We start from the raw sequence: 23,404 nt of genomic DNA on the forward strand, positions 1-23,404 counted from the left end.
GGGTTAAGTGACTTGCCCAAGGTCACACAGCTAGTAAGTGTTAAGTGTCTGAGGCTGGATTTGAACTCAGGCTAGTGTTCTATTCACTGTGCCACCTAGCCTCCCCTAAGTCAATTCATCTTTATGGAGGACACTGATTATGAGCCCCACCCAGGCCACTGTAGAGAAAAGCATTCTTGAAATTTTCTTAGGCTAGCCTCATTTTCCACAGCTATTATGCTTGTAGGGAAGATCTGCAGCTATGGCAGCCATAGAATGAAGATTGAAATACTGTGGTGAAGGTGGGTTTATCTTACAACTTTTGTGACGGATCTCTTGAGAACTATGGCAGGCCAATTCCCTTACTCTGATAGCTGCCCTTCTCCAGTGATGACACTGTCTGCTTATGCATCCTAAGTACATTTGGTTATAGCACGACTACCAGATATGTAGCAGTCATTTCTTTCCCATATTGGGGCATTAGTAGGAGTGCTAAATCTGGTGTCAGACTTCACTTCCCTCAGACTCATTTTTCTCATCTGTAATATAAAGAGGTGAGACTAGATGACCTCTATGGCCCAGCTCTAAATACGTGATCCTGAATAAGATCTTCAACAACCTAGGAGAGCCTAGTTCTTGGTTTTTGGGTCTTTTTTTTGGTGGAGCTAATTTATTGTGCCACCTTGGGGTGGTTTGCAGGGCGAGAACTATGGAAAGTTTGGCTTGCTAAGAACATATCAGTCTCCTGAGTAGGAAGGATATGTATCCTTTAAGGGTAGTGTTACAGAGATTGTTTTACATTGTTACTGAACATAAAAGTCTACAATGGCCATTAATCTGTGGTAAACAGTAGTTTATGTTGCATATGGTGTTAAAAGATAATCAAATTTAATTTTTGGTGTGTGAGGTTGGATCATGGAAAGGATAGTAAGGAAACAGCAAGCCAGGACATGTCTGAAAGAATTTCAAAGCGCACCCCCCCCCCGCCCCACATCCCTTCTGCCCCCAAACACAGTGCTATGGGAGGCAGTGATAGTAAAAGAAGAGTAATTAATCACCTTCTCTTGTTCTATCATGATTAAGAATTTTTGACATAAAGAACCATCTCCTTAGGCTTTTAATCCTCTCTTCTGCAAAGGCTGTACTTCACTTTGTGGTGATTTTCTCACATGGAAACCCTCTGAAATATTCTGATAGAAAATTCTTGTTTTTTATTATATGTATGATATGAAAAAAAGAATGGAAATCACCACTTCTTCAAATATGAGAAATAGAAAAAATGATATTACTTGAGCCAGATAGACCTGATGCTGATCACTTATAAATCTGACATGTACTGCAGGTATGGGTCCTCAAACCCACAGAGAGAAATCTAATATGGGTTTAAATAGGAGCACAAGTCTGTCTTGGATCTAAATGTCCAGGGCTTTGTTACTTAGGAACTAGCTCCTATTCTAGCATGATATACTGGAAAGAACACAGGGATCCTGAGTCCAGATCCTGACTCTCAACTAACTGTTAAATCTAATTTCCCTGGGTTTCAGCTTCCTCATTTTCAAAAAGAGGGAGTTGAGTGGCTCCTGAGGTCTCATCCATCCATATATAATCTTGGCTTCTTATTTGGACCTCCATGCTGTTCACCTTGGCAGCATGACTCCTTTAATTGAGTAAGTAACCAGAAGGTGAATCTCTTCTCAAAAATCTGTCACAAGTCTTCCCCTACATCAATATGATTTAAATGTCCAGGGTTTATCCAGTATTAGAAGCCTGTGGGTAATAAGTTCCATTATCATTTTTGTGAGGCCCACGGAATCCTTGAATACTGGATATCACTGGCCCTACCTATTTAGCTTAAAGGTTTGAAAAAAAGTAATAAACAGTTATGCCTCTTGGGGACATTTTGCCCTTTCACGGCTACAGGAAGGGAAATGGCCTATGGTTTTTCTCTGGTTTCTTGACTGTTGAAAGCATTACTCTGATTCACCTGCTAAAGCATTGTGGTCTTCCATCTAATCATTTGACTTCCCTTTAGCCCATATGTATTTATGTTCTTTGAAGTATTTCTGTAGACCCTCTTCTAGGTAGTAATTGTTTTAACCAAAAGGATTAGTGAATTGTAAGCTCTGGTAAGTGATCCCACCCCAAAAGTCCTTTCTATACCACTAAGTATGATATATAAAAAGGATTAGAAAAATTTGTAGGCAAATCAAAATTCTGACTGCCCTGGTTTCTCTTTAATGCACCTGCAAAGCTGTCATGTTGAAGTGGAAAAAGCTCTAGCTTTGGAGTCAGTAACTCTGGGTTATTGCCTCTTGGCCTTATGTTATCCTGGATTAGTCACCTAATCTTTCTGGACTTCCAATTTTATTCTCTGTGAAATGTGAGGTGGCTGAACAAGATGATCACCAAGGCCTCTTTCAACTATAAATTCTGCCATCCTCAGCCCAATCCTACTTCCTCTGGGGACATAACTTGCATTCTCTTGGGTCTGAAGAGATCTTTGTTTCTGCCTAGGGAGAGAGTAAAGGATATTTAAAAGGAATACAAAACACCCAAGCACCTTGTGTGCTCTTTATACACACAAAGCACTCCCTTGGATCTAGCACCTGATGAGACTGTCAGTTTGGTCTTGTAATCCCACTGTGGCTATTCTCAGAATGACCTCATGCCCTAGCTCTGACATGTTACTTGCTCTAACAGCTGAAGGCAGCAATCCTTAACATCTCTGGAAAAACCCCACTTACTTACCAATAAGATTATTTACTTGAATCTTCATTATCCCTGGCAGCTGTTATAGCTTCCTTCTCATATTCTTGTTATATACTACACCCCACTAGTAGACCCAGATATCCTGTCACATTGGATTTGCCTGTCTAATCCTCAAGTGGAAATAGGGGGAAAATAACCCAAACTAACTGGGAAGACCTAGTGATGGAGCTCCTGTTAGTGTTAGGGCTGAATCTCATACCTTCCTCTGCATGGCACAATGGAAGGTGAATGAGATCTGGGAATTAGAAGATCTGGATTGAAAAATAAACAAAAACCAAACCACCCAGAGTAGAAAGGGGCCTGAGAAGCCCTTTAATACAGAGCATCTCTGAACAGCTATGCTTTAGAACTCCCCACCCCAATAAGTTAGAGCTTCCAATTAACCTCTATCCACTTCGGGATAGCACTAATTCTTAGAAGTTTTCCCTTATGTTGATCTTGAATCTACCTTTCTGCAACTTGTACCCATTAATCTGCCAAGCAGAATAATTTTTCTACATAATAGCCCTTCAGATACTTGAAAACTGTTGTCATGTTGTCCCCCATAGACTCTATCTTCTACAGGCTAAATATTCCCAGTTCCTTTAGTCATCATAAAGCAGAATCTCCAGTCCCCTCAATATGCAGGTCTCACATTCCTCTAGGTGTATTCCTGATCACACCTTACCTAGTGGGAAGGAATCAGGATTTTGCCACAGAGCATCGAAGTATAGGAGGTACAAATTATGTAACAATAATAGAAGGTTATAACATTGATTTTAGAAGAGTGTACAATTTTAAAATTTGTTACATTTGTAATATTTTGTAACATCCTGATAGTGTTTTTTTGAGTAGCATAGAAACTTTTTGAGTATAATGAATTAACCTAAGAAACTTACCAGAAGGTGAGGTTCCCCCTTCATTTTAGGGGAGTCTTTTCCTGGATTGGTCCAACCTTGCTCCTCCCTGATTTGGAGGGAGGTTTTTTTTTACCTGCAATGGCCTTGTGGTGTTCTGAGATCGCCCATCCTGTCTGCAGTGTATTGTAGTCTCCTCACCTATCACTGATTTGTAGGTATGTTTAGTGTGGCTTGACATAGGTGCCAGAATTGCTGCTTATGGCAATGTTCCACCTTGGGAATATCCTTCTTAAAATATATCCAGCAATGAATACAGTACTCCAAGGAAGAATACAACAGTATTCCAGTTCTGCTGCATTTACTTGGCTAAGTCCTCTTGGGCACATCATTTAATTCAACAGCCATTTAGTAAACTAAACTTCTCTAGGCCCAGTTGCCTCCTTTAAAATGAGAGGGTTAAACTAGTTAATCTCTAAGGCCTATTCCAGCTCTAATAGTCTTATTCTAAAGGTTAAATAAAAGCCTTCTGAAGACTCCTATGTTGCTACAAGTGTGTCTGCTGTAACAGCTGATAGGGACAGTATATCTTCAGGGAAACAGTCTTACTGGTAAGTAACTACCTGGTAAGGGGTTTTCTCTTTGACCACCTTCTCAGATACAGTTTGTCAAATTTAGTTCAAACCACAAAGATTATGGTTTTTGGTGAGAGATGCATTTCTGTAGTTTGCCACAGTGAGAAATGTCTGGATATGTTAGGGGGAAAATACTATGAGTAAAAAGATCAGCACTGTATTTCATGAAACACTAACTTACTAAGAGAGAATATTTAGGATTGGGATTTACATGTTTGTTTAACACAGAAGTAGCTACATATATAATGAGGCAAAGTGCACAAGTCACCCCTTGGTGTTTAGTCAAGCATTATGGGAGTTTAGGTGATCAGTCATTAGAGCATTGCTCTAATAGAATGGAATGAAGGGAGTCTGGGAATAAATTTCCCTAAATCCTGGCTTCTTCCCCAAATTCATCTTAAAGAAAGTGGTAAATGTTGGTACAGAAGCAATTTCTAGGTCAATGAAATGTCAGTTCATATCTTAGTGAAAAATGCTACACTGATAATTAGAAGTCATGATAAAAAAGTGCCAGAGAGAGTACTATATTAAAATAAGTGTCTGAAGAAGGAAAATTAATTCTTCCTTCTTACCTATAATGAAAATCCTTTAAATCTCCTAAAACTTTCCTTTTAAAAGAACTTGAAATTTGTACATAATAAAAGAACATTACTAGCCAGTGATTATAGCTTCATGACTAGAGATTTTCCCTGTGTGACCTTCCTTCAAGATCAGGCAGGGTGAGTAAATGTAAAACAAAAAGAAATTCATATGATGTCATCCTTCTGTGATCTTCCAATACAAAAAATATGACTTTCTTTTTAAAGATGATTGGCCATGAAGCCTAGGTCCATGGCCTAGAATAGGTAGCTTAGCTGTGTCCATATAGCCATGTAGGAAAGCAGAAGCTGAGTACAAATGGGTGAATAGGGAATGAAAAATAAAGGGATTTCTTCTGTATGCACCTGATGACTTATTTTTCCAGGAGTGAGGTAGGTTTTGAGGAGAATATAATCTTCAAATCTTTGTCATTAAGATGGAAGGTTGAGTAAGAATTGACCAGTGGTAAATCAGGAACATTTTGCCCAGGGCAGTCTTTTAGTCCCAGAAAAGGATGAGGTTTGATTAGGTTATTGAGCAGTAGGGAACTGGGGCATGTCCAGTGAGAAACTGATGATATTCTAGTCAGTATTGTACTACCTTGAGTAACTCCTGAGAATTACATTGCTCCGGTGTCACAAACAATCCAGAATCTTATGAACATGCCTATTGATGACTTGCACAAAAGTCTGACACTCCACTCCCTGTAATCTCTCATGGAAGAAATAAATTCTAAATTTTCTACTTTGTAGATTCAAATTTATTTTAATAATAAAAGTGTTCACTTCTTAGCTCTGTGTTGCTCTCTCCACCTTTCAAAGAGATTTTTCTGTTTCAGGAGCAGATGTTTACCTCTCTCTGATTTCTGCCTCTCTTGATGTTTGTCAAGGCAGAAGATAGAGAACAGCTTGAACTCTTTGTAATTAAGACACTGGTATTTGAGAAAAACAAAAGAGAATAATTTAGGAAAATTAAATATTATACTTTAAGAAGGCAAGGGGTGGTAGTTATTTCTCAAAAAAAAAAAAAAAACCCCAACAACAAACCTGTGACACTTCAAACAGAAGCTAAAGTAGGAATTGGGAAACTTCAGGATGTGACATGAGGACCAGAGGGAGAATCCTAGTCCTTCCCTATGCCTCTGTGTGGGCTCTAGATTATAACGGGTGTTTCATCATTCGCAGCTCCTACATGTGCTGTACAAAACCCCAGCCAGCAGCTTATTTCCACTGGCTGTTGGAACAGACAGAGGCTTCTTTCCTCTGGCCATTGCAAGACAGAGGCTTCTGTTCTGCTGCTTAGACCTATAGGGAGCTTGGCAGCTAGGTGGCAGTGTAGGTAGAGTACTGGAACTGGAATCAGAAAACTTGAGTTCAAATGTGACCTCAGATGCTTCCTAGCTATGAGACCCTGAGCAAGTCATTTAACCTGTTTGCCTCAGTTTCCCCATCTGTAAAATGGGGATAATTAATAGCACCTGCTTTCCAGGCAGTTGTGAGGAGCAAATGAGATATTTGTAAAAGCACTTAGCACAACAGGCACTTGCTGCTTATTCTTTCCTTTGCGGGGAGGTGGGAAGAAGGCTTCTGTATCATATCCACACTTGGAAATAGCAAGTCTCAATTTCTATCTAGCACTTAATACCCTCTGCAGTATGGTCCCTGTCTGTCCAATGTTAGCTTCTAATACTTCTATTAGCTGATCAAATTATCTCCTGAACATTCTCCTGCCTCTATATCTTTGTTTAGTCTTTTCTCATTTAGAAAGTCTTCCCTACTTGTCCAAGACTCAGCTTAATTTCCTGTTTCTTTGTGAAGCTTTCCCTATCTTTTGACTGCTCCAGAACATTCCAATGCCTTTATGTATTTTGAATTCTGTTATACAGATGGTTAGAGAACAAATGCTAAATTGTATGGTACTAGTTCCTGGATTCACAATTGTAGAGCAGGAAAGGACCTTAGAGATTATCTACTCCAACCCTTTCATTTTACAAATGAAGAAAGTGAAGCCCTGAAAGATTAAGTGACTTGCCCAAGGTCTTGTGTGTTAGGTGTTTCTTAAAGCTATGCATTTCTCTACAGAATGCACAATTTCATTATTTGTCTGGATCCTCCATAGTGCTAAACACTCTTTTTGGGTATCTTTTGCACCCTTGGAAATGCCAAACTGCAACCCAGACTGGTGGAATCTATATGAGGCATTCCTTTAGGAGGAGGCAGTATTGTTTCCCATCTTTGGCATTGGTGAACTTACCTCATCACCTGTAATATCAAAGTTCTTGAAAATCTGTTTCATTTCCTGGTTCCTGAAATTGAAGAGGAATTGGAAGGCTTCAAACTGGCTTAACTTAAGCTTCCCATCTTTGTCAAGCAGCTCAAACACAGCCCGGGAATGTCGATAGATAAACTGCTCTTCCAAGTGATTCTGTTTAGAGAAAGGTAAATAGAAATCTCAGGTATGTCAGGTTAGTGAGTGCATTCTAGACCTTAATTCAGGAGCTTGATCTGTCCTTCCCAAGGGGGAAGGGAGGGTTTGAAGGGGAAGAAGTTTCTTTAGCCTTTCTTGATTTTATAAGGGGTCCAAATCTGTTAAGAAACATTTAAACAAATCATCTAAGGGCCAAGATCGTTCCCTTTAATTTCTTTTCTGAAAGCATGATCAATGGAAGATAATTTCTTTTGGAGTCTCGATTCAGTAATGCCTTAGCAAAATAGTGGTAGATGCGGTAAATTGTGTCAGATGCTTTGGTATCTGTAATCGAAATGATTCTTCACCTACCTCATGTGACAGTAGGATACAAACGAGCATGTAGAACTCATCAAAGCCAATCTCGCCTGTGGCGTCCCAGTCCAGCATGTCAAACACTTTCATAATTTGGTGCTTGTTCAAGTCAGTCACGTGATGAAGAAAGTGATAGAAGACCACATCTGAAAGAGAAAAGGATACCATATTTCTCTAATGCTTACCCACATGCTCTACTGTGATCCCTAAAAACAGCACTAAGATGCTGAGTGTTCCTAGAAGGCCATTCACATGGCAGTAATCCTTCCCTGGATTTCTAGTGTACTCTGGATTCCTAACAAGGGCTCAGGTTGTTTCCTTTGAAATCAGGAGAGCATGGCTCATGGGGTTTAGACATTTAGTTCCTTCTCCTTATTTTACACATGAGGAAAATGAGACCCAGAGAGATTGACTTGCTCAAGATCACATAAGTAATATTAAGTAGGCTGAGCGTTTATGGGAGAACATGAGAAAAAGTCACACAGGATGCATAAATGAGTTTCAGTGTGCAACAATGGTGGGAATACACAACATTGGTGGGAGATCCATCCTTCATTAGAAAGTATTGAAGTATTTAAATATTTATTGAATGCCTACAGTATGCCAGGGACTGGAAAATGTGAAAGATTCTTACACAAGGGAATGTGCATGATACAGGGATGTGTGCTTACCTTTTGGTGGGATGGGTTGGGATAAAATGGTCAGCAGCTTCCAAATTGTGTCAAATTTATTGGAAGGTCAGTCCCTAATGATTAGTGACCCCATTCCCCAGTTATGCATATATTAGATGGATGTTTATGATATTATAGTTACTCATCTATATACATATAAATGGCAAGCCATCTATAATGCATCTCTAATAGTCATCTCCTGTCTTCCTGTATTATACTGTTTATAGCTGGAAGAAACTTTAGTCCCTTCAGTTTATTTTACAAATGAGGAAGCTGAAGCTCAGAAAACTGAAGTGACTGCTCGAAGTCATGTTGTGTTGAAATCTTCTGATTGCTCTGAAGTCTTATGATTATAGCCTGGGAGGATTTTTGGTGGTCCAACATTGGAAGTATCCTTATACAGTCAAGGGTATTGGCAACTCAGGTAGGGATTAAGGGAATGTGGTGTCAGGGAAGTGGCAACATAGCAGGAGAATGACCACACTTGAACTTGGGACCTGGGAATTCAAATCCTCGTTCTTACTACTGGAGGCTTTCATTTAGATTTCTTGACATTGTGAAGGCACCAGTGGAGCACATGGCGGTCCATTGATTGGTCCTTTCTCAATCATACATTTGTTGGTCTTTGGACACATCCTGTTTTACACCTCCTTCTCCCTTCCCTGTTTCTCTATGTTGCCCATTGTGTCCTCTGCAATGTTAGTTCAGTTCTTGGAGATGGTTATATTTCATGCTTTGAAGTCGGAGAGCATTGCTGGAAGAATAATAATCTTTAAAAGATAGGCCTTTGGGGGCGGCCAGGTAGCACAGCGAGTAAGAGCACCGGCTCCAGTGTCGGGATGACCCGGGGATCAAATCCGGGCTCAGATACTCAGCACCACACCCAGAAATAACTGGCCGTGTGACCTTGAGCAAGTTACTTAACCTCGATTGCTTTAAGAAAAAAAAAAGATAGGCCTTTGTTTTCGGGGGCAGCTTGAGGTAGCACTGCACAGTTTTTCAAATGCAATCTACCCTGCTTGTTGCCTCCCATTCAATTTTAGGTTGAGTTCATTGGTTGTTTATAGTTCCTCCCTTCTCTCCCTCTCCCTCCCTCTTCCTTCCTCCTTTCCTTCCTTTCTTCCCTCCTTGCTTCCTTCCTTTTCTTTCTCCTTCCCCTTCCTTCTCTTCTTTCCCTTCCTCCCCTAACTTTCTCTTCTTGCTCTCTTCCTTTTTCTTTCTCCCTCTCCTATTTCCTCTCCTTGTCTCTCTAGACTGGGTGTCTATCTCATCCATGCTAAAAATGCAGCAGCCATTCACAGACCCAATCCCATTACTGATCTGCATAAGAACTTTGACCTGCTCTCTTTCCAACCCAGGTCAGTTGACTCCTTAGGCAGCCTAATGGCCCTCTCACACTGTATTAGTGCCAAACTTAATGTGGACACATAATCTACTTTAGCCCTATTGCAACTCAGAGCTCCCAAATTCAAGTGATCCACTAGCTTCAGCCTCCCCCAGGAAAAAGGATTATAGGAATATACAACCATATCTGGCAATCTGCAGTGTTTTTCTAAGGTAATTGTATTGTTGATAGATGAACTCTATGTGCAGTTCAACGATTGTATTATTGTTATTTGGCCAGGTATTCTTCATCCACTTGATTTTTCCATGTCTGGATAGATAGTTTAAACTTTTGAATGCTTATGGTTCTCATATAGGTAATGCTCAGGGATTTGAGAAAGTGAGAAAAATTTCATCTGCCAAAAGTATGAGGAGGATCTCACTGTCTGCAGAGCTCTCTCTTCCATTTGGACTCCAGTAGTTTGTGAGTTCCATAAAGGCAGGTAATGTAATTTTAACATTTCTTCCTAGGCCTCCCACTGTCCTCTGAACCAAGTCATTATGTCTAAGTGACATAATAAAGTTGAAGGTACTTACCATTCAGAGTGTGGCTCTTATGCACATCAAGAACTTGGAAGTATTCCAACAGTGCCTTGATATTTCTCACCGATAGCAAACAGTATATTTTATCTAAGTAGAGGTACCACAGAAATGATCCTTGCTTCAATTTCATCTTGTCACCACTATTTGATTCTGTTTGTAGCTGGTCACTTAGGCAACATAGAATAGAGAACTCTTTGAAATAGAATGAAGACTTAGGTCTCTGAGTTCTTATATTTACTAAGGAATTACCTTGGTTAAAATGTGAGAGGAAGTAGTTGATTCCTCAGACTACATACAAGTCCCTGATATACATACATATGCATATACACATATATGGTTACATACGTCTCCTTGTCACTTAAGAATTAGCAAAGTTCTTTAGGAAGCAATATAAAAAGATATATTCCTGCTTGAGTGAGGGAGGAGGGGAGGAGAGAGCTCCTAAATCAATCCACAAGTTTACATTGAGCACCTGTTATGTGCAAAGTAACAAAGGCATAGATTAGAATGGTATCAGCATATAGATTTCTATATAATGTGTCAAAAGGAGTAGAACAGATGTAGAGGATCCAGTGAATCCTATGGATCCAGTGGAGAGATAGATTTCTTTGGGTTATGGTCAGTGAAAGAAACCTAAAGTGAGAAATCAGAATATTTAGGGGACAGTAAGCAAACTAGTTGGGCTGGATTGTGTGTAGGGGAACAATTCTAGGTAAGACTGGAAAAGCTATGGAGGATCTTGAATCCCAGGATAAAGAGTTTGTATTTAACTTGTAGACAAAGAAAAGCCAATGACTGTTTTCTACAAAGAGAAATGGCAGGCAAAAAAAAAAAATAGATGTTTTGGGAGGATGATCCTCTGGCAAGCAAAACCAAGCCAAACTAGTGTTTTAGAAAGATGGTCCTGGGGCAGCTAGGTGGTGCAGTGAATAGAGCACCCACCCTGGAGTCAGGAGGACCTGAGTTCAAATCCAGCCTCAGACACTTAACACACACACACACACACACACACACAATAGCTGTGTGACCTTTTGGGCAAGTCACTTAACCCCAATTGCCCCCCCCCCAGAAAAAAAGAAAAAAAAAAAAAAAGATGGTCCTGCCAACATAGCAGGATGGGGTTGGAGTGAGAGAAGAAGGGTAAAATCATCAAGACCAATATTGGTCTACTTACTGAATGTAAATTAGTACCCTGCTTAGGATGGAGATGGTCAATTCTTTTTTTTTTTTTTACAATCAATCAAACATTTTTTTTATTTTTAGTTTTCAGCATTCACTTTTTAATTGTAATAGTATTTTATTTTTTCCATTACATGTAAAGAAAGTTTTCAACATTTACTTTTATGGGATTTTGAGTTCCCTTTCCCCCTTCCCCCTCTCCAAGAGAGCAAGCAATCTGATATACTTTATACATATACAATCATATTAAATGTATTTCCACATCATTGTGAAAGCAGAATCTAAACAAAAGGAAAAAAACCAAGAGAGAGAAAAAACAACAAAACGTGAAATTAGTATTCTTCAATCTGCGTTCAGATTCCATAGTTCTTTCTCTGAATGTGAAGGGCATTTTTCATCATGAATGTCTTTTTGAATTGGTAGATCATTGCACTGCTGAGAAGAGCTGTTTATCATAGTTGATCATGGCACACACAGTGTTGCTGTTACTGTGTCTAGTGTTCTCCTAGTTCTGCTCACTTCACTCAGCATCAGTTCATTTAAGTCTTTCCAGGTTTTTCTGAAATCTGACTGCTCATTATTTCTTATAACACAATAATATTCCATTACATTCATATCCCACAACTTGTTCAGCCATTCCCCATCTGATGGGCATCCCCTCGATTTCCAATTCTTTGCCACCACAAAAAGGGCTGCTAAAAATATGTGTGTACATGTGGGTCCTTTGGTGAGTTGATTCTTATTCCTGTGCTTCCACTATCCAAAGATGATGGAACCTGTTTGAAATCTCATGTAAGAATTCAATAAACCTTTCAGAATCCTACATATATGAAAAATACTGGCCAGCATGAGAAAGGACTCTTTTAGTTTATCTTAGATACACTTTGGATTGGATTTCAAGAGACTGTAAAAAAGGTACAGACTTGGAATTGAGGATACTATCGTAAGGGGGCAATATAGAAACACTGAGAAATTTGTTGATGCTTGTAGTTGCTGTTATTATGACAACAGGGAAGGGCAGTTACCACCAAATTCCTAGCCATTTGTGCAACATTTTTAGGTGACCTATGGCTTGGAGAATAGTAGCCATTTGAGGTTCTAAAATATACATTTAGTTACCTTAGTTCCAGTTAACTTTGGAATGGAGTCAGATGTAGACAATTAGTAGAATGATCCTTAATCATGGAAGGGTGCTTGCTCTCAGCTTCCGAAGACGAGAGAGAAAAGAAGCGGGGGGGGTAGTGGGGGGTGGAGAGAGAGAGAATAAAAGAATGAGAATGAATTACATAGTGATGAGAATCAATCTCAGGGTGGATGAATGGTAGCTATATACATGAAATGGAATAAAGGAACTTGGAAGTATTTCTGGGCTACTGTTGTAACTAAGAGGTTGCTTGCAGATGATAGCGGTAGAGAACTGGCCTCAGAATCAGGAAGGACTATTCAGGTCTTACCTCTGGCTGAGAGACGCTAGATAAATTTGCTTAAGCTCAGTGCCTCCGGCAACTATAAATTGCAGACGTTGCTTTTTGCATTGATAGGAGTTTCCTGCATGAGAGTTCCCTACAAAGATGAAATTATTAGTCTGAACAAAACGGGGACAGTCTTGGTTTTGTATGCTTTTGTATTTCTACACCGCTTGGCCGTTAATAAACACTTCATAAGTGATTTTAATTAAAAAACACAAAATTTGCACTAGGAGTTACCAGTGACTGCTTCAGTTTCCTTCTTTGTAAAATGAAGGGGGTTGGACTAGTGATGTCTAACCTTCCAGGCGGATGTTGGATGGGAGGGGAGGTAGGGGCTTTTTACAGACTAATGAACCATTTTAATCTCCGTAGAAGGTCGCTGTTCTAAGCTTCCCCTAACATCACCCCTCCCTTCTTCCACTCATGCCCTCGGAAATTTCATTCCACCGGTCTATTACAATAATCCATTTTACTCCATTTGAAAATACGAAGGGTTGGCGGGACTTTGTCCAGATGACCTCCAAGTCCTCTTTGCGCCCTGCGGCAAGAGCTCACTTTTCAAAGGAACAGAACAGTTTCCAGCTATTCCGGGCTGTGTAGTTTCTTCACTTCTCGGGGTCTTCGTTTCCTCACCCATAGAATGAATTAGAGTTGGACTTGCCGCTTGCAGCGATGCTCCGGTGACCAACTGGCCCCTTTAGGGGAGAGCATCGGCTGACTACAGTGTCCAGAGGGCCCTGCGGCGAGGGGGCGGGGTTGACTGAGTCCTGCAGCCAATGGGAAGCTGGCGTGGCGCAGCTGGCCTCCCTGCAGGTGGAGTCGCGGGCTCCGGGATTCGGGTTAGGAGTCTTCCAGCCCCCCTCTCTGGAGCCTGGCTTTGGAGGCGTGCCGGGCTTGATGCCGGTGTGGAAGCTCGGGGACGGGGAGCGTTCCGCAGCTGTACCTCTGGATTCGGAGACGAAATCGCCGCGTCTTGGAGTCCACTTGCCGGGGCCAAGGCTACTTACTCCCCACTGCCTGCTGTGTTCCGGGTGCTCGGAGCCCCAGCCCCAGCCCTAGAGCTCTCCGGCGCCGCACTTGCCGTGGGTCCGCGCGTAGAAGAGAGGGGCGCGATCGCGGGAGGCTTGAGGCGCACCACCTCCACTGTCCTTCCTCAGTCTGCGCTCGCCGCCGGGGTGCGGAGGCTGGCACCGCCCTGCGGAGCCGGGGGCCAGAGCCACCTCGCTTAGCCCCTAGCGGCGTCTAGGCGCCCCCCAGCCAGCCTGTTCGCAGCCGAGCCATGGCTTTTGCCAACTTCCGCCGTATCCTAAGGCTGTCCACTTTCGAGAAGAGAAAATCCCGGGAATATGAGCACGTCCGTCGGGATCTAGACCCAAACGAAGTGTGGGAGATCGTCGGGGAGCTGGGCGATGGAGCCTTCGGTAAAGTTTACAAGGTGGGTGCGGGAGGCTGGGAAAGGGGGTGTTGGGCACCTGGGGGATACCACCGGCATCCGAGTTATGGGGTCCTGGAAGTCTCCTCGCCAGGGCGGAAGGTGCGCACAGCCCTAACAGCCAGGGCCAGGGCGCGGGGACTGTCGCAAGGTCTGGGGGGGCAGCTCCGAAAGAGGGTTTGCTGAGCTAACTGTGCATGGGGAGGCAAGGCGATGCCAAAGTAGTTCAGGGCCATTCCCGGGGGTGGGCTTCTGGCTTTAGCCGCGGATCCTTCCCTGCTCCAGCTACCTTGGAATAGTCTTAAGAGGGGTGGGGGAAGACTCAGAAAAAGCGGCTTGAAGGGACGCGGCCGCCCTGGAAAGTGCCCTCCAGTCCCAACCCCCACCACCCCAACTGTATTTTGGATCTCAGTCCAAACTGTTGTTTTTGGACCCCCTCAGAGGGGGTGGGGAACGAAAGAAATAAGGTTCCAAGTGTTAGTTCTAAAATCAAGGTGAAAGAAAACAGGGTACAGGAAGTTTAGAGCTGCTATTGTGACAGAGAAGGTTGTTTGCAGAATATGATCTGGGTTCTAGGTTGGTCCCAGGTGATGAATTGGCCTTGTCCTAATCATAATCCCTTGGACTTTTCCCCCTCTCAGAATAAAACAGACTCTTGAATCTGAGGACTTTTGAGACTACTTAGTTGACTCAGCTTAGCTGACTTCAATGCACAGATATCTCCTTCACTTTACAGTTAAGAAGAATAAGGCTTACCTTAATTTCTTACCCAGTAACTAACCTGAGATCACATCATCCGTTGAAATTTCAGCTACTTGTAATAACTTATGGGTTTTCGAAGAAGATACTGGAATTCTGAGTGGTCTTGTCCTAGGCCTTCCCCTTGAACCAGAAAACCGAAATGATGAGTTTTGAGATAATGATCTGAGTCATCAGCTGATATTCAGAATCCATTTATAGTCTACTCTCTGCATGGTGGGTACACTGTCCTTTCTCGTTTCAAAGCAGTTGGAGTTGAGAGGAAAAATGAGACAAAGAAGTAATTCATTACTTCAGGTCCTCTGTGCTTACACCAGTGTAGATGGTCTAGAATTGACTGTTGTCGCTTTTCTCCTTACTCAAGTGTTCCCCTGTTCTGTAGTCATTTCTAGGTAGGTCAGTTACATTCCCCTGCTGTCTGCTAGGCCAGTCACCCTTAATGGAGTTGAGGATGCAAAGACAAGAATATAACAATTCTTGCCCTCAAGGAGCTTACATTTTCTTGGAGGATTACATCCTATTGGAGATGTACATATAGAATTGTGAAATTAATACTAGATACTAATACTAATATCTTCTGGAAGGGGAAACACTAAAGCTTTGGGGTTCAGGAAAGGCTTCATGTAGAAGGTGGTACTTGAGCAGAGCTCTGAAAGAAACTAGGAATTCTAAGAAACAGAAAAAAAGGACATCTTCCCAGGCATGGGGGTCAGCCTGTGCAAAGACACGAAGACAGGCTATGGAATGTTGCATATGTGAGGAAGATCAAGACCAATCTGGTTTGACCATAGTGCATATGAAGGAAAGTAATGTATAATATGATTGGCAAGGTGTATTGGAACCAGGTTGTAATGTCAAGCAGAGGAGTCTGTGCTTGATTCTTGAGGCAACAGGGAGCCATGAGAATTTATTGAGCAGAGGAGTCACATGGTCAGACCTTCTTCCGTCTGAGTATCCTGCTCATTTTTTAAACTCTAGCATCACATGACTCCTTTAGGCTGCTGCCTAGTATTTAAAAAATACTCCTCATGTGGTTACTTCCTCTAAGTGGGAGATTGACCCTGGATGTGTCTGACATTTGGAGATGACTTGTCTCTTGCCATGCTTGCTTAGTCCTGCCTTGATCCAATCTTGCATAGTTTGTTTCGAGGCAATCCTAAAATCTTAGAGCTAGGTTATCTGGTCCAACCTTCCCACTCTGCCTAGGAATCACTTCTATACCATTCTCAACAAATGCCTTCCAGCATCTCTTTGCACACTTCCGGTGAGAGTTCTCTATCTTAGAAGGCAACCCAGTACATTGCTGGATAGATAAATTCCTTAGGAAGTTTGTCTTTTAAATTGATCTGCTTTCCTGTAGGTTCTAACTGTTGTCCCTATTTCTTTTCTCTGGAGTAGTATAACATGTCAAGTCCCTTTAAAACAAACAAACAAAAAACCCAGCCTTTGAAAGAGATAAGAGGTATTTTTGGCTAGCCCCCTATGGTGTTCAATATGGTTATAAATAGATATTTGAGGAAAAAAAGCCATTTCTGTGTTTTCTTAACATGCATATTAAATCCATGCCAAGGCATGGCAGGTATATTTCCAGTCTTTCTTCTCTCTTCCTGAAAATTGTCATAGATTTTGAACCAAAAGGGATGCAGTCCAAATCCATTATAACACAGATGAGGAAATTGAGATCTAGGGAGGTTGTAACTTGAATAGGGTCACATAGGTTACATAAGTGTACAGCCTTGACTCCAACTCAAGTCCTCTCGTTCCAAATTTAGTGTTTTTTAAATTTTATTTTTACCCCACAATGTTCCGTGTTGCTTATATGAGCAGCTGAGTTTTATGCCCTTTTTTAAGTTTGGGGGCAATTCACAACTCCTCCATGGAGCTCTTAAAGATAACTTCTAGTGGCTTTCCACTGGCTGCTGCCACTTCCTTCAACATCCTGTAGATCAGAGCCAAACTAACATTTTGAAGTGATCCTTAAGTAGGAATTCTTCCCTACTGAAGTGTGGTAATGGCAGCACCAGGAGTCAAATTGTGGCTGACCTCTCTTATTGAAAACAAGGATTAAAAAAAATAAAAGTTTTAAAAGCCCCTGCCTTTCCAGGGTTATCTGATAAGCATTTTTCTTCTTTGTCTAATAAAGAGGAAGCCTTTTCCTTTACCCTTCTCTTCTGCCTAATATTTTTAAAGCATGTTTTTCTACTTCCTTTTATGTCTGACTACTAGAGGCTTCTCACTTTCATGTGCCATTTCCCCACCCCCTACCCCCTCCGGAAAAAGGATCTGTACAAAGGCAGTAACCTTATTTCCTTTAAACAAAATATATTTTTTCAAACAGAAGTCCACACTGTTTAAATAGGCTCCTGACAATTAAAAAATTAAGATTATTTGAGCTTTTTGGGAGATTGTACTTGGTTAAGGTAAGGCTTTAGAATTCCAGTAGGGTGTGAAGAACTGACTTTTCCACTTGGAGGACTGAGCTGTTTGCTCCAGGTCCATGTCTGTACCAGGGAAATAGCTATCACCTAAGGCAAGTTGATTTGGAAGAGAGTTCAATATCTACCTTTTCCCTCCTGCCCTCCCCCACCCCATCTGAATCTCCAGATGCCCCAGTAAACTCTGGGCTGAGAATAAAACTTGGAAGCTCTTTCAGTTGATAGCCTCCATGGTCCTGGAATGGGAGATACAAGGATTCTCTCTGTGCTGCCTCTGTAAATGTTTGTCCTGCATGATCAGGTCTTGTGCTGGGGACTGGCTCATGGGTGGCTGCATGCCTCCATTGGAGGCTATTTCTTTGACATCACTGTCACATCTCCTTTTATAGTAAAGTGGGATCATAGATACAGAGTTGGAAGGGCCATAGAATACGTGCCCTTCCATTTTACAGATAAGGCAATTGAGGCACAGAGAGGCTAAGGAACTTGCTGAAAGTAACAGAGGTGATAAATGGCAGAGCTGGGATTCAAACTAAGGACATTTGACACAAGACACAGCACTCTTTCCATTGCCCTGGGATTTCCTAGTAATCCCAGAAACAACAGAACTGTTAGTATCAGCTGCTCACCCTCAGTGCACTATGATGTAGTCCCACGGGGTAACTAATGGCATGTTGGTTCAAAGGACCCTACTGATCAAGGGTAGGGTGCTGAGTTCCGTCAACAGAATTAAGAAATGCCAGGGGTACTTCTGATTGTCCCATGGAGGTCTGAGGCATAGGGAAGGAAAGAAGGAAGAAAGAAAATGGAAGATGGTAGAAAGGTATGGAAGAAAGATATGGGAAAGAGGAGAAAGAATCATATAGAGGAAGGAGAAAAGAAAGCTGTGCATCTGTCAAGGAGTGGTCAAGGAAGGACTACCAGCAGTTAACTTGGGGATCCTGCCTGCCTCTGGACTGCCCTGTTCTGTGCCTGAAGCACTTAAACTAATCCTAGAGCACTTTTACTCCTACTCATTCAATAACCACACCCCACCTCTAACCCTCCGCTCTGCCCTGGGCCCCACCAGCAGGACCTTGCAGCAGGGAGGAGGTGTAGGGTAGCCACAGTGGCAGAGGAAGTGGTGGTATCTGCTGAGGTAGCAAAGGAAGTAGGCAAGGGAAGCTGGGTGGTGGGGCCCCTGGTTGCTGGGGCAATATCTAACTATTCTACAGGTCTCACAGATATACTGATGCTGCTGGCATAGTGCTGCAGAGCTCCAGGGGAGTTTCACAGTCACTAGACGAAATAGCCCAGGGAACTGGAGAAATAAGGAGAGGTATTGTAGGCTAGGTAATTTTTCCGGAAATTGAGGCCTTCTTTCTTCTCAAAAAATTTTTTTTAAAACTAACAAACACCAAATAAAATGAACATCATCTGCTTATACATTATCTTATGTAGAGTTCACATTTTATTTTATAATTTATAATAAATTCAACATGTGACTTCCAGTGTTGTCCTGCCTGTCTGTGATTCTTTCTGAACTGCCTTCTTTTCTTTTTTGTGCATTTTAAAAAATGATTCAATATTCTCTCCTCTCCTCTCCTCTCCTCTCCTCTCCTCTCTTCTCTTCTCCCTCCCTTCTTCCTTCCATCTTCCTCTAAAGTAAAAAAGACAAACAAAACCTCAAAAAAAAACTGTTCTACCAAATATTATTGTTGTTCAATCATTTTAGTCATGTCTGGCCAAGATTCTGGAGTGGTTTGCCATTTCCTTCTCCAGATTATTTTACAGATGAGGAAACTGAGGCAAACAGTAATAAGTGTCTTGCCCAGGGTCCCACAGCTAGTAAGTATCTAAGGCCAGATGAGTCTTAGGAAGATGAGTCTTCCTGACCCTAGGCCTGGTGCTCTATCCACTGCACCCCCCTCACCACTCCCCCTGCCTTTGTAACAAATATGTAGTCAAACAAAAAAAGTCCCACATTGACCATGTCCAAAAATGTGTGTCTTCTGAAACTTAAATCTATCACTCCTCCATCATCATTAGTCTTCTGGAATCCAGATTTGTCATTGCATTTATCAGAGTTCTTAAGTTTTTCAAAGTTGTTATTGTATAAATTCATCTGTCTCCTAGTTCTGCATAGATCACTCTACAACAGTTCATAGAAGTCTCTGAAACACCCTCCCTTTTATCATTTCTTATAGCACAATGATGTCACATCATATTCATATGCCATAATTGGCTCAACCATTCCCCAGTTGATGGGAACTCTGCTGGTCTCCCATTATTTGCTGTAACAAGAATATCTATAGATATTTTTAAACCTATGGGTCCCATTCTTCTTTCTTTGTTCTCTTTAGGAGTTCTCTTTTTCAGAGTTCCTTCATATACTTTAGAGCTGGAATTGACTTTAGAAATCATCTAGTTTAACCTCTTTATTGTAAAGATATAGAATCTGATGCCCCTATAAGGAAAGGCACTTATTTAAAGTTATATAGCTGGATCTGGACCTGAACTCAGGGCATGGTGCTATGGGGAATACCAAGGAAGACAAAAATAATTCCTGCCCTCAAGGAGTTCACGTTCTTTTGGAGGAGTCAGTATGTTAATAGATAGTTCTATACAAGATAAATATAGACTAGATGGAAAGTAATCTCAGAGGGGAAGGTACTAACAAAGAGGGAGTACAGGGGTATGGAGAGAGGACCAATTTGTAAATTGGGAAAGCCTTGGATCAATGTTACAGTTGTTGGGAAGAAAGTGCTTTTATAAACCTTAAAGGGATAAGGACTGTACCTGTGACTTCATTGCTTTTCAGAGCTCCCCTAGGAGAGACGTACTCTACCAATGTAGGTTGGCACCTTCTCTGTAACTTATTTGCATCTTAGTTGCCAGGAGCAGGGGACCTCAAACATTTGTAATCAGGACCCCTTTTACACTCTTTCTAAAAAATTATTTATTTTCAATTTGTGAAATAAAACAAACATTTCTATAACATAGTAGAAAAAAGAAGATAGCACATGAAACTGCAAATCTATTATGTATAACTTGCTATTCCTTCTAAACATATAATCAAGTTATCTTGTAAATTTCTTTTTTCCCCTTTTTTTCTTCCCTTCACTCCCCTTCCCTCTATGGCTACTATTAGATATCTTTACATTCTTAAAAATTATTGAATTCCTCCCATCTCCCCACCCCCTTCCACAAGAACTTCTGCTTATGTGGGCAGTGCCTATCAATATTGACCATATTAGAATTAAAATGACTTAGTATTGTTATGAAAATAATTTTGACCTCATGGACTCCTCAAGTCTCAGGTACCCCCAAGGGGTTCCCAGACTACATTTTGAGAACCTAGAGTGCTGAGAAAATAAGTGATTTTGATCACGGTCATACTGCCAGTATGTGTCATGACTTATACATAGTTCTTCTAGGATGTCTCTATTCATTATAGTAGTGGTTATCAACCTTTTTGGTCTCAGGACCCCTTTGCACTCTTAAAAATCATTGAAGACCCTTCCAAAGAGCTTTTGTTTTTGTGATTTGCAACAATCAATATTTGCTATATTAGAAATTAAAACTAATCATTTAAAAATATTAAAAAACAACTACTTTTTAACATAACATTTTTTCATAAAAATTAAGTGAGAAGAGTGGCAGTTTTACATATTTTTGCAGATTTCTTTAATGTCTGACTTAGAAGAAAGCTTGGTTCTCATATCTCCTATCTGTTGCAATATGTTGTTGTGGTTGAAGCATATGAAACAAATCAGGCCTCACATAAAGAAGTAGTTGGAAAAGGGAGGATCCTATATTTTAGTTGCATGTTCTGATGATTGTGGCTATTCTTCTTTGATATACCAAAGCTGGAGAAGTGGCAGTTTCTTAAAGATAACTTGGAATGTGGAATCTGAAACTTCGTCAATGAACTTTTCATACTGTTATATTAAAAACCACTGGTCTATCTTGTACTTTGAATGGATCATTTAGCCATGCGTAATTTTGTACTATAATCATGTATTAGTAATTTAGAAAATATTGCTTCATTGGTTATTAACATCTGTAAAGCTGAAGGAAAGATAGCTTTTATCAATTATCATTTCTTATTTTCAATTTTGCTGCATTTCTTTGAAGTAAATTTCTCCTTTCTGTGAATCAGAGAATTCTCTAATCTGTCAGTTTCATCTTTTTTTTTTAGCATCTTTGCATGTCTGTGGGTTGAAGAAGCAGTCTTCTAATCTTTTTTAAGTCAGTGATCCATCATTAAATATAAGGAAAACATAAGTAAATTTTATTTTAGAATAAAATATCATTAAACTCTAATATGAGTTTTAGATAAAATTTAAACATTTAGAAACGTATTTGGAAAATGTTGCTAAATAAGACGACAAAGTATCCTTCTTGTGTCTTCACATAGCACAAGGAAAACTTTGGGATTTCAAAATAACAATCTCTTGCTTGATAATGTTACAGAGATTTTGAGCATAACTGGAGATAGCTAGTAAGAGCACAGTAGAAGTACTGAGAATTTATTGAGTTAATCTCTAAAAACAGATGTATTCATACTTTAAACCTACTACCTTATGAAATTCTAGAATATACAGGAATACCCAAGCACACCTTCCATTAGCCATCAGAATGATATTTTCATAAGTCACGTAGCCTCCATTGTATATTTGTGTGAGAGAGAATGAGAATGAAAAGGACAAATAACATCCTAGTATTATTTTGAAAGATCTTTGGATGATCTTTCATCCAAATGAAATGTTCTTGGCATCATTGTAGACAGTGATGAAATTAAAAGACACTTGCTTCTTGGAAGGAAAGCTATGGCAGATCTGGACCGCATACTAAAAAACAGAAATATCACCTTGCTGACAAAGATCCATATGGTCAAAGCTATGGTTTTTCCAGTAGCAAGGTATGATGGTGAGAGCTGGATGAGAAGGAAAGCTGAGCACTGCAGAATTCACCTTCCAATGGTGGTTCTAGAAAAGACTTTTGAGAGTCTCTTGGAAAGCAAGGAGATCAAATCAATCAACACTTAAAGACATTAATTCAGACTCTTCACTGGAAGGTCGAATACCGAAGCTGAAGCTTAAATACTTTGGCCACATAACGAGAAGACAAGACAGGACTCATTGGAAAAGATCCTCTCGTTGGGAAAGATTGAAGGCAAAAGGAGAAGGGGATAACAGAGGATGAGGTGGATAGATAGTGTCATGAAAACAACGAACAGGAATGTAGTCAGACGTCAGGAGAGAGTGGAGGGCAGAAGGGCCTGGTGTGCAGTGGTCCTTTGGGTCGCAAAGTGTTGAACACAACTGATGGCTGAACAATAACAACAAAACTTATTGTGAAAATAGTTTTGATTTCACAGAGACCCTGAAAAGGTCTTTGGGACTCTCAGGGATCCATCACATCATATACTTTGAGAATTGTTACACTACCCCATGCTACCTGTGACCTTAAAGAATTATAAATATGAATTGTTTCGTCAGTCATCATCATCTGAATTTCTGCTTTCATGTTTCTATTCCAAGATGAATTGCTTCTTTTTTTTTGCTTTGTCTTTATATATTCTTCTCTTTTTCTTTTTCTCCATTATCTACTCTCTCCCTTTTCTATATAAGAGAAAAAACAAACAAAAATTCATTTCTGGTTCCCAGTTCAAAGACAGTAGTCTATACAAGAATACTAAATTGATCCTAGGACAAAGATTCAGACCCAGAAGGAACCTCAGAAGTCAGCCAGTGACCTTATTTTACAGATGAGGAAACCAAGGCCCAGAGAAATGAAGTGATTTGCCCAAGGTCACACAGGGAATTAGTGTCAGAGGCAGAATTTGGTCTCAGGATCTCTGCCTCCAAATGCAATGATCTCTCCACTGCAGCCTGCTGCCTCTGAGGTAGTGAGTCAATCATTTATTTGGTCAGTAAGCAGTTATATGCTTTACTGTGGTACCAGGCTGG

The 23,404-nt window shown here is 40.8% G+C and overlaps 2 protein-coding genes across 3 annotated transcripts in view; one reads left to right on the top strand and one right to left on the bottom strand.

Moving 5' to 3' along the window:
• Positions 1-5,124: 5,124 nt before the first annotated feature.
• On the bottom strand, positions 5,125-11,223 carry EFCAB9 (EF-hand calcium binding domain 9). The gene is made up of 4 exons (XM_069102379.1): positions 10,171-11,223; positions 7,577-7,725; positions 7,052-7,222; positions 5,125-5,729 (listed from the first exon to the last, which is right to left on the bottom strand). The coding sequence occupies exons 1-4, from the start codon at positions 10,304-10,306 to the stop codon at positions 5,580-5,582; spliced, it is 606 nt and encodes a 201-aa protein (XP_068958480.1). The 5' UTR covers positions 10,307-11,223; the 3' UTR covers positions 5,125-5,579.
• A 2,450-nt stretch (positions 11,224-13,673) lies between these two features.
• STK10 (serine/threonine kinase 10) overlaps positions 13,674-23,404 on the top strand; it is a 132,669-nt gene continuing 122,938 nt past the window's right edge. Inside the window, exon 1 of one of the 2 annotated variants that reach the window (XM_069102366.1) lies at positions 13,674-14,259. In XM_069102366.1, coding sequence (XP_068958467.1) covers positions 14,104-14,259 — 156 coding nt within the window. In that variant the 5' untranslated portion in view covers positions 13,674-14,103. The remainder of the gene's footprint in view (positions 14,260-23,404) is intronic. The other variant, XM_069102367.1, reaches the window with a different exon arrangement.

This window comes from Petaurus breviceps, unplaced genomic scaffold (assembly GCF_028583685.1).
Source record: "Petaurus breviceps papuanus isolate PSGF00001 unplaced genomic scaffold, PetGlider_PUasm1.0 551, whole genome shotgun sequence".
In the NCBI taxonomy this organism is placed as follows: Eukaryota; Metazoa; Chordata; class Mammalia; order Diprotodontia; family Petauridae; genus Petaurus; species Petaurus breviceps.

Coding starts and splice junctions, on each gene's coding strand:
- EFCAB9 (XM_069102379.1), bottom strand. CDS start 10,306: ATGAAATTGAAGCAAGGATCATTTCTGTGGTACCTCTACTTAGATAAA. Junction 7,726..10,170: donor TAAGAGCCACACTCTGAATG/GTAAGTACCTTC, acceptor TTTCTCTTTCAG/ATGTGGTCTTCTATCACTTT. Junction 5,730..7,051: donor TTGATATTACAGGTGATGAG/GTAAGTTCACCA, acceptor CTCAAATACCAG/TGTCTTAATTACAAAGAGTT.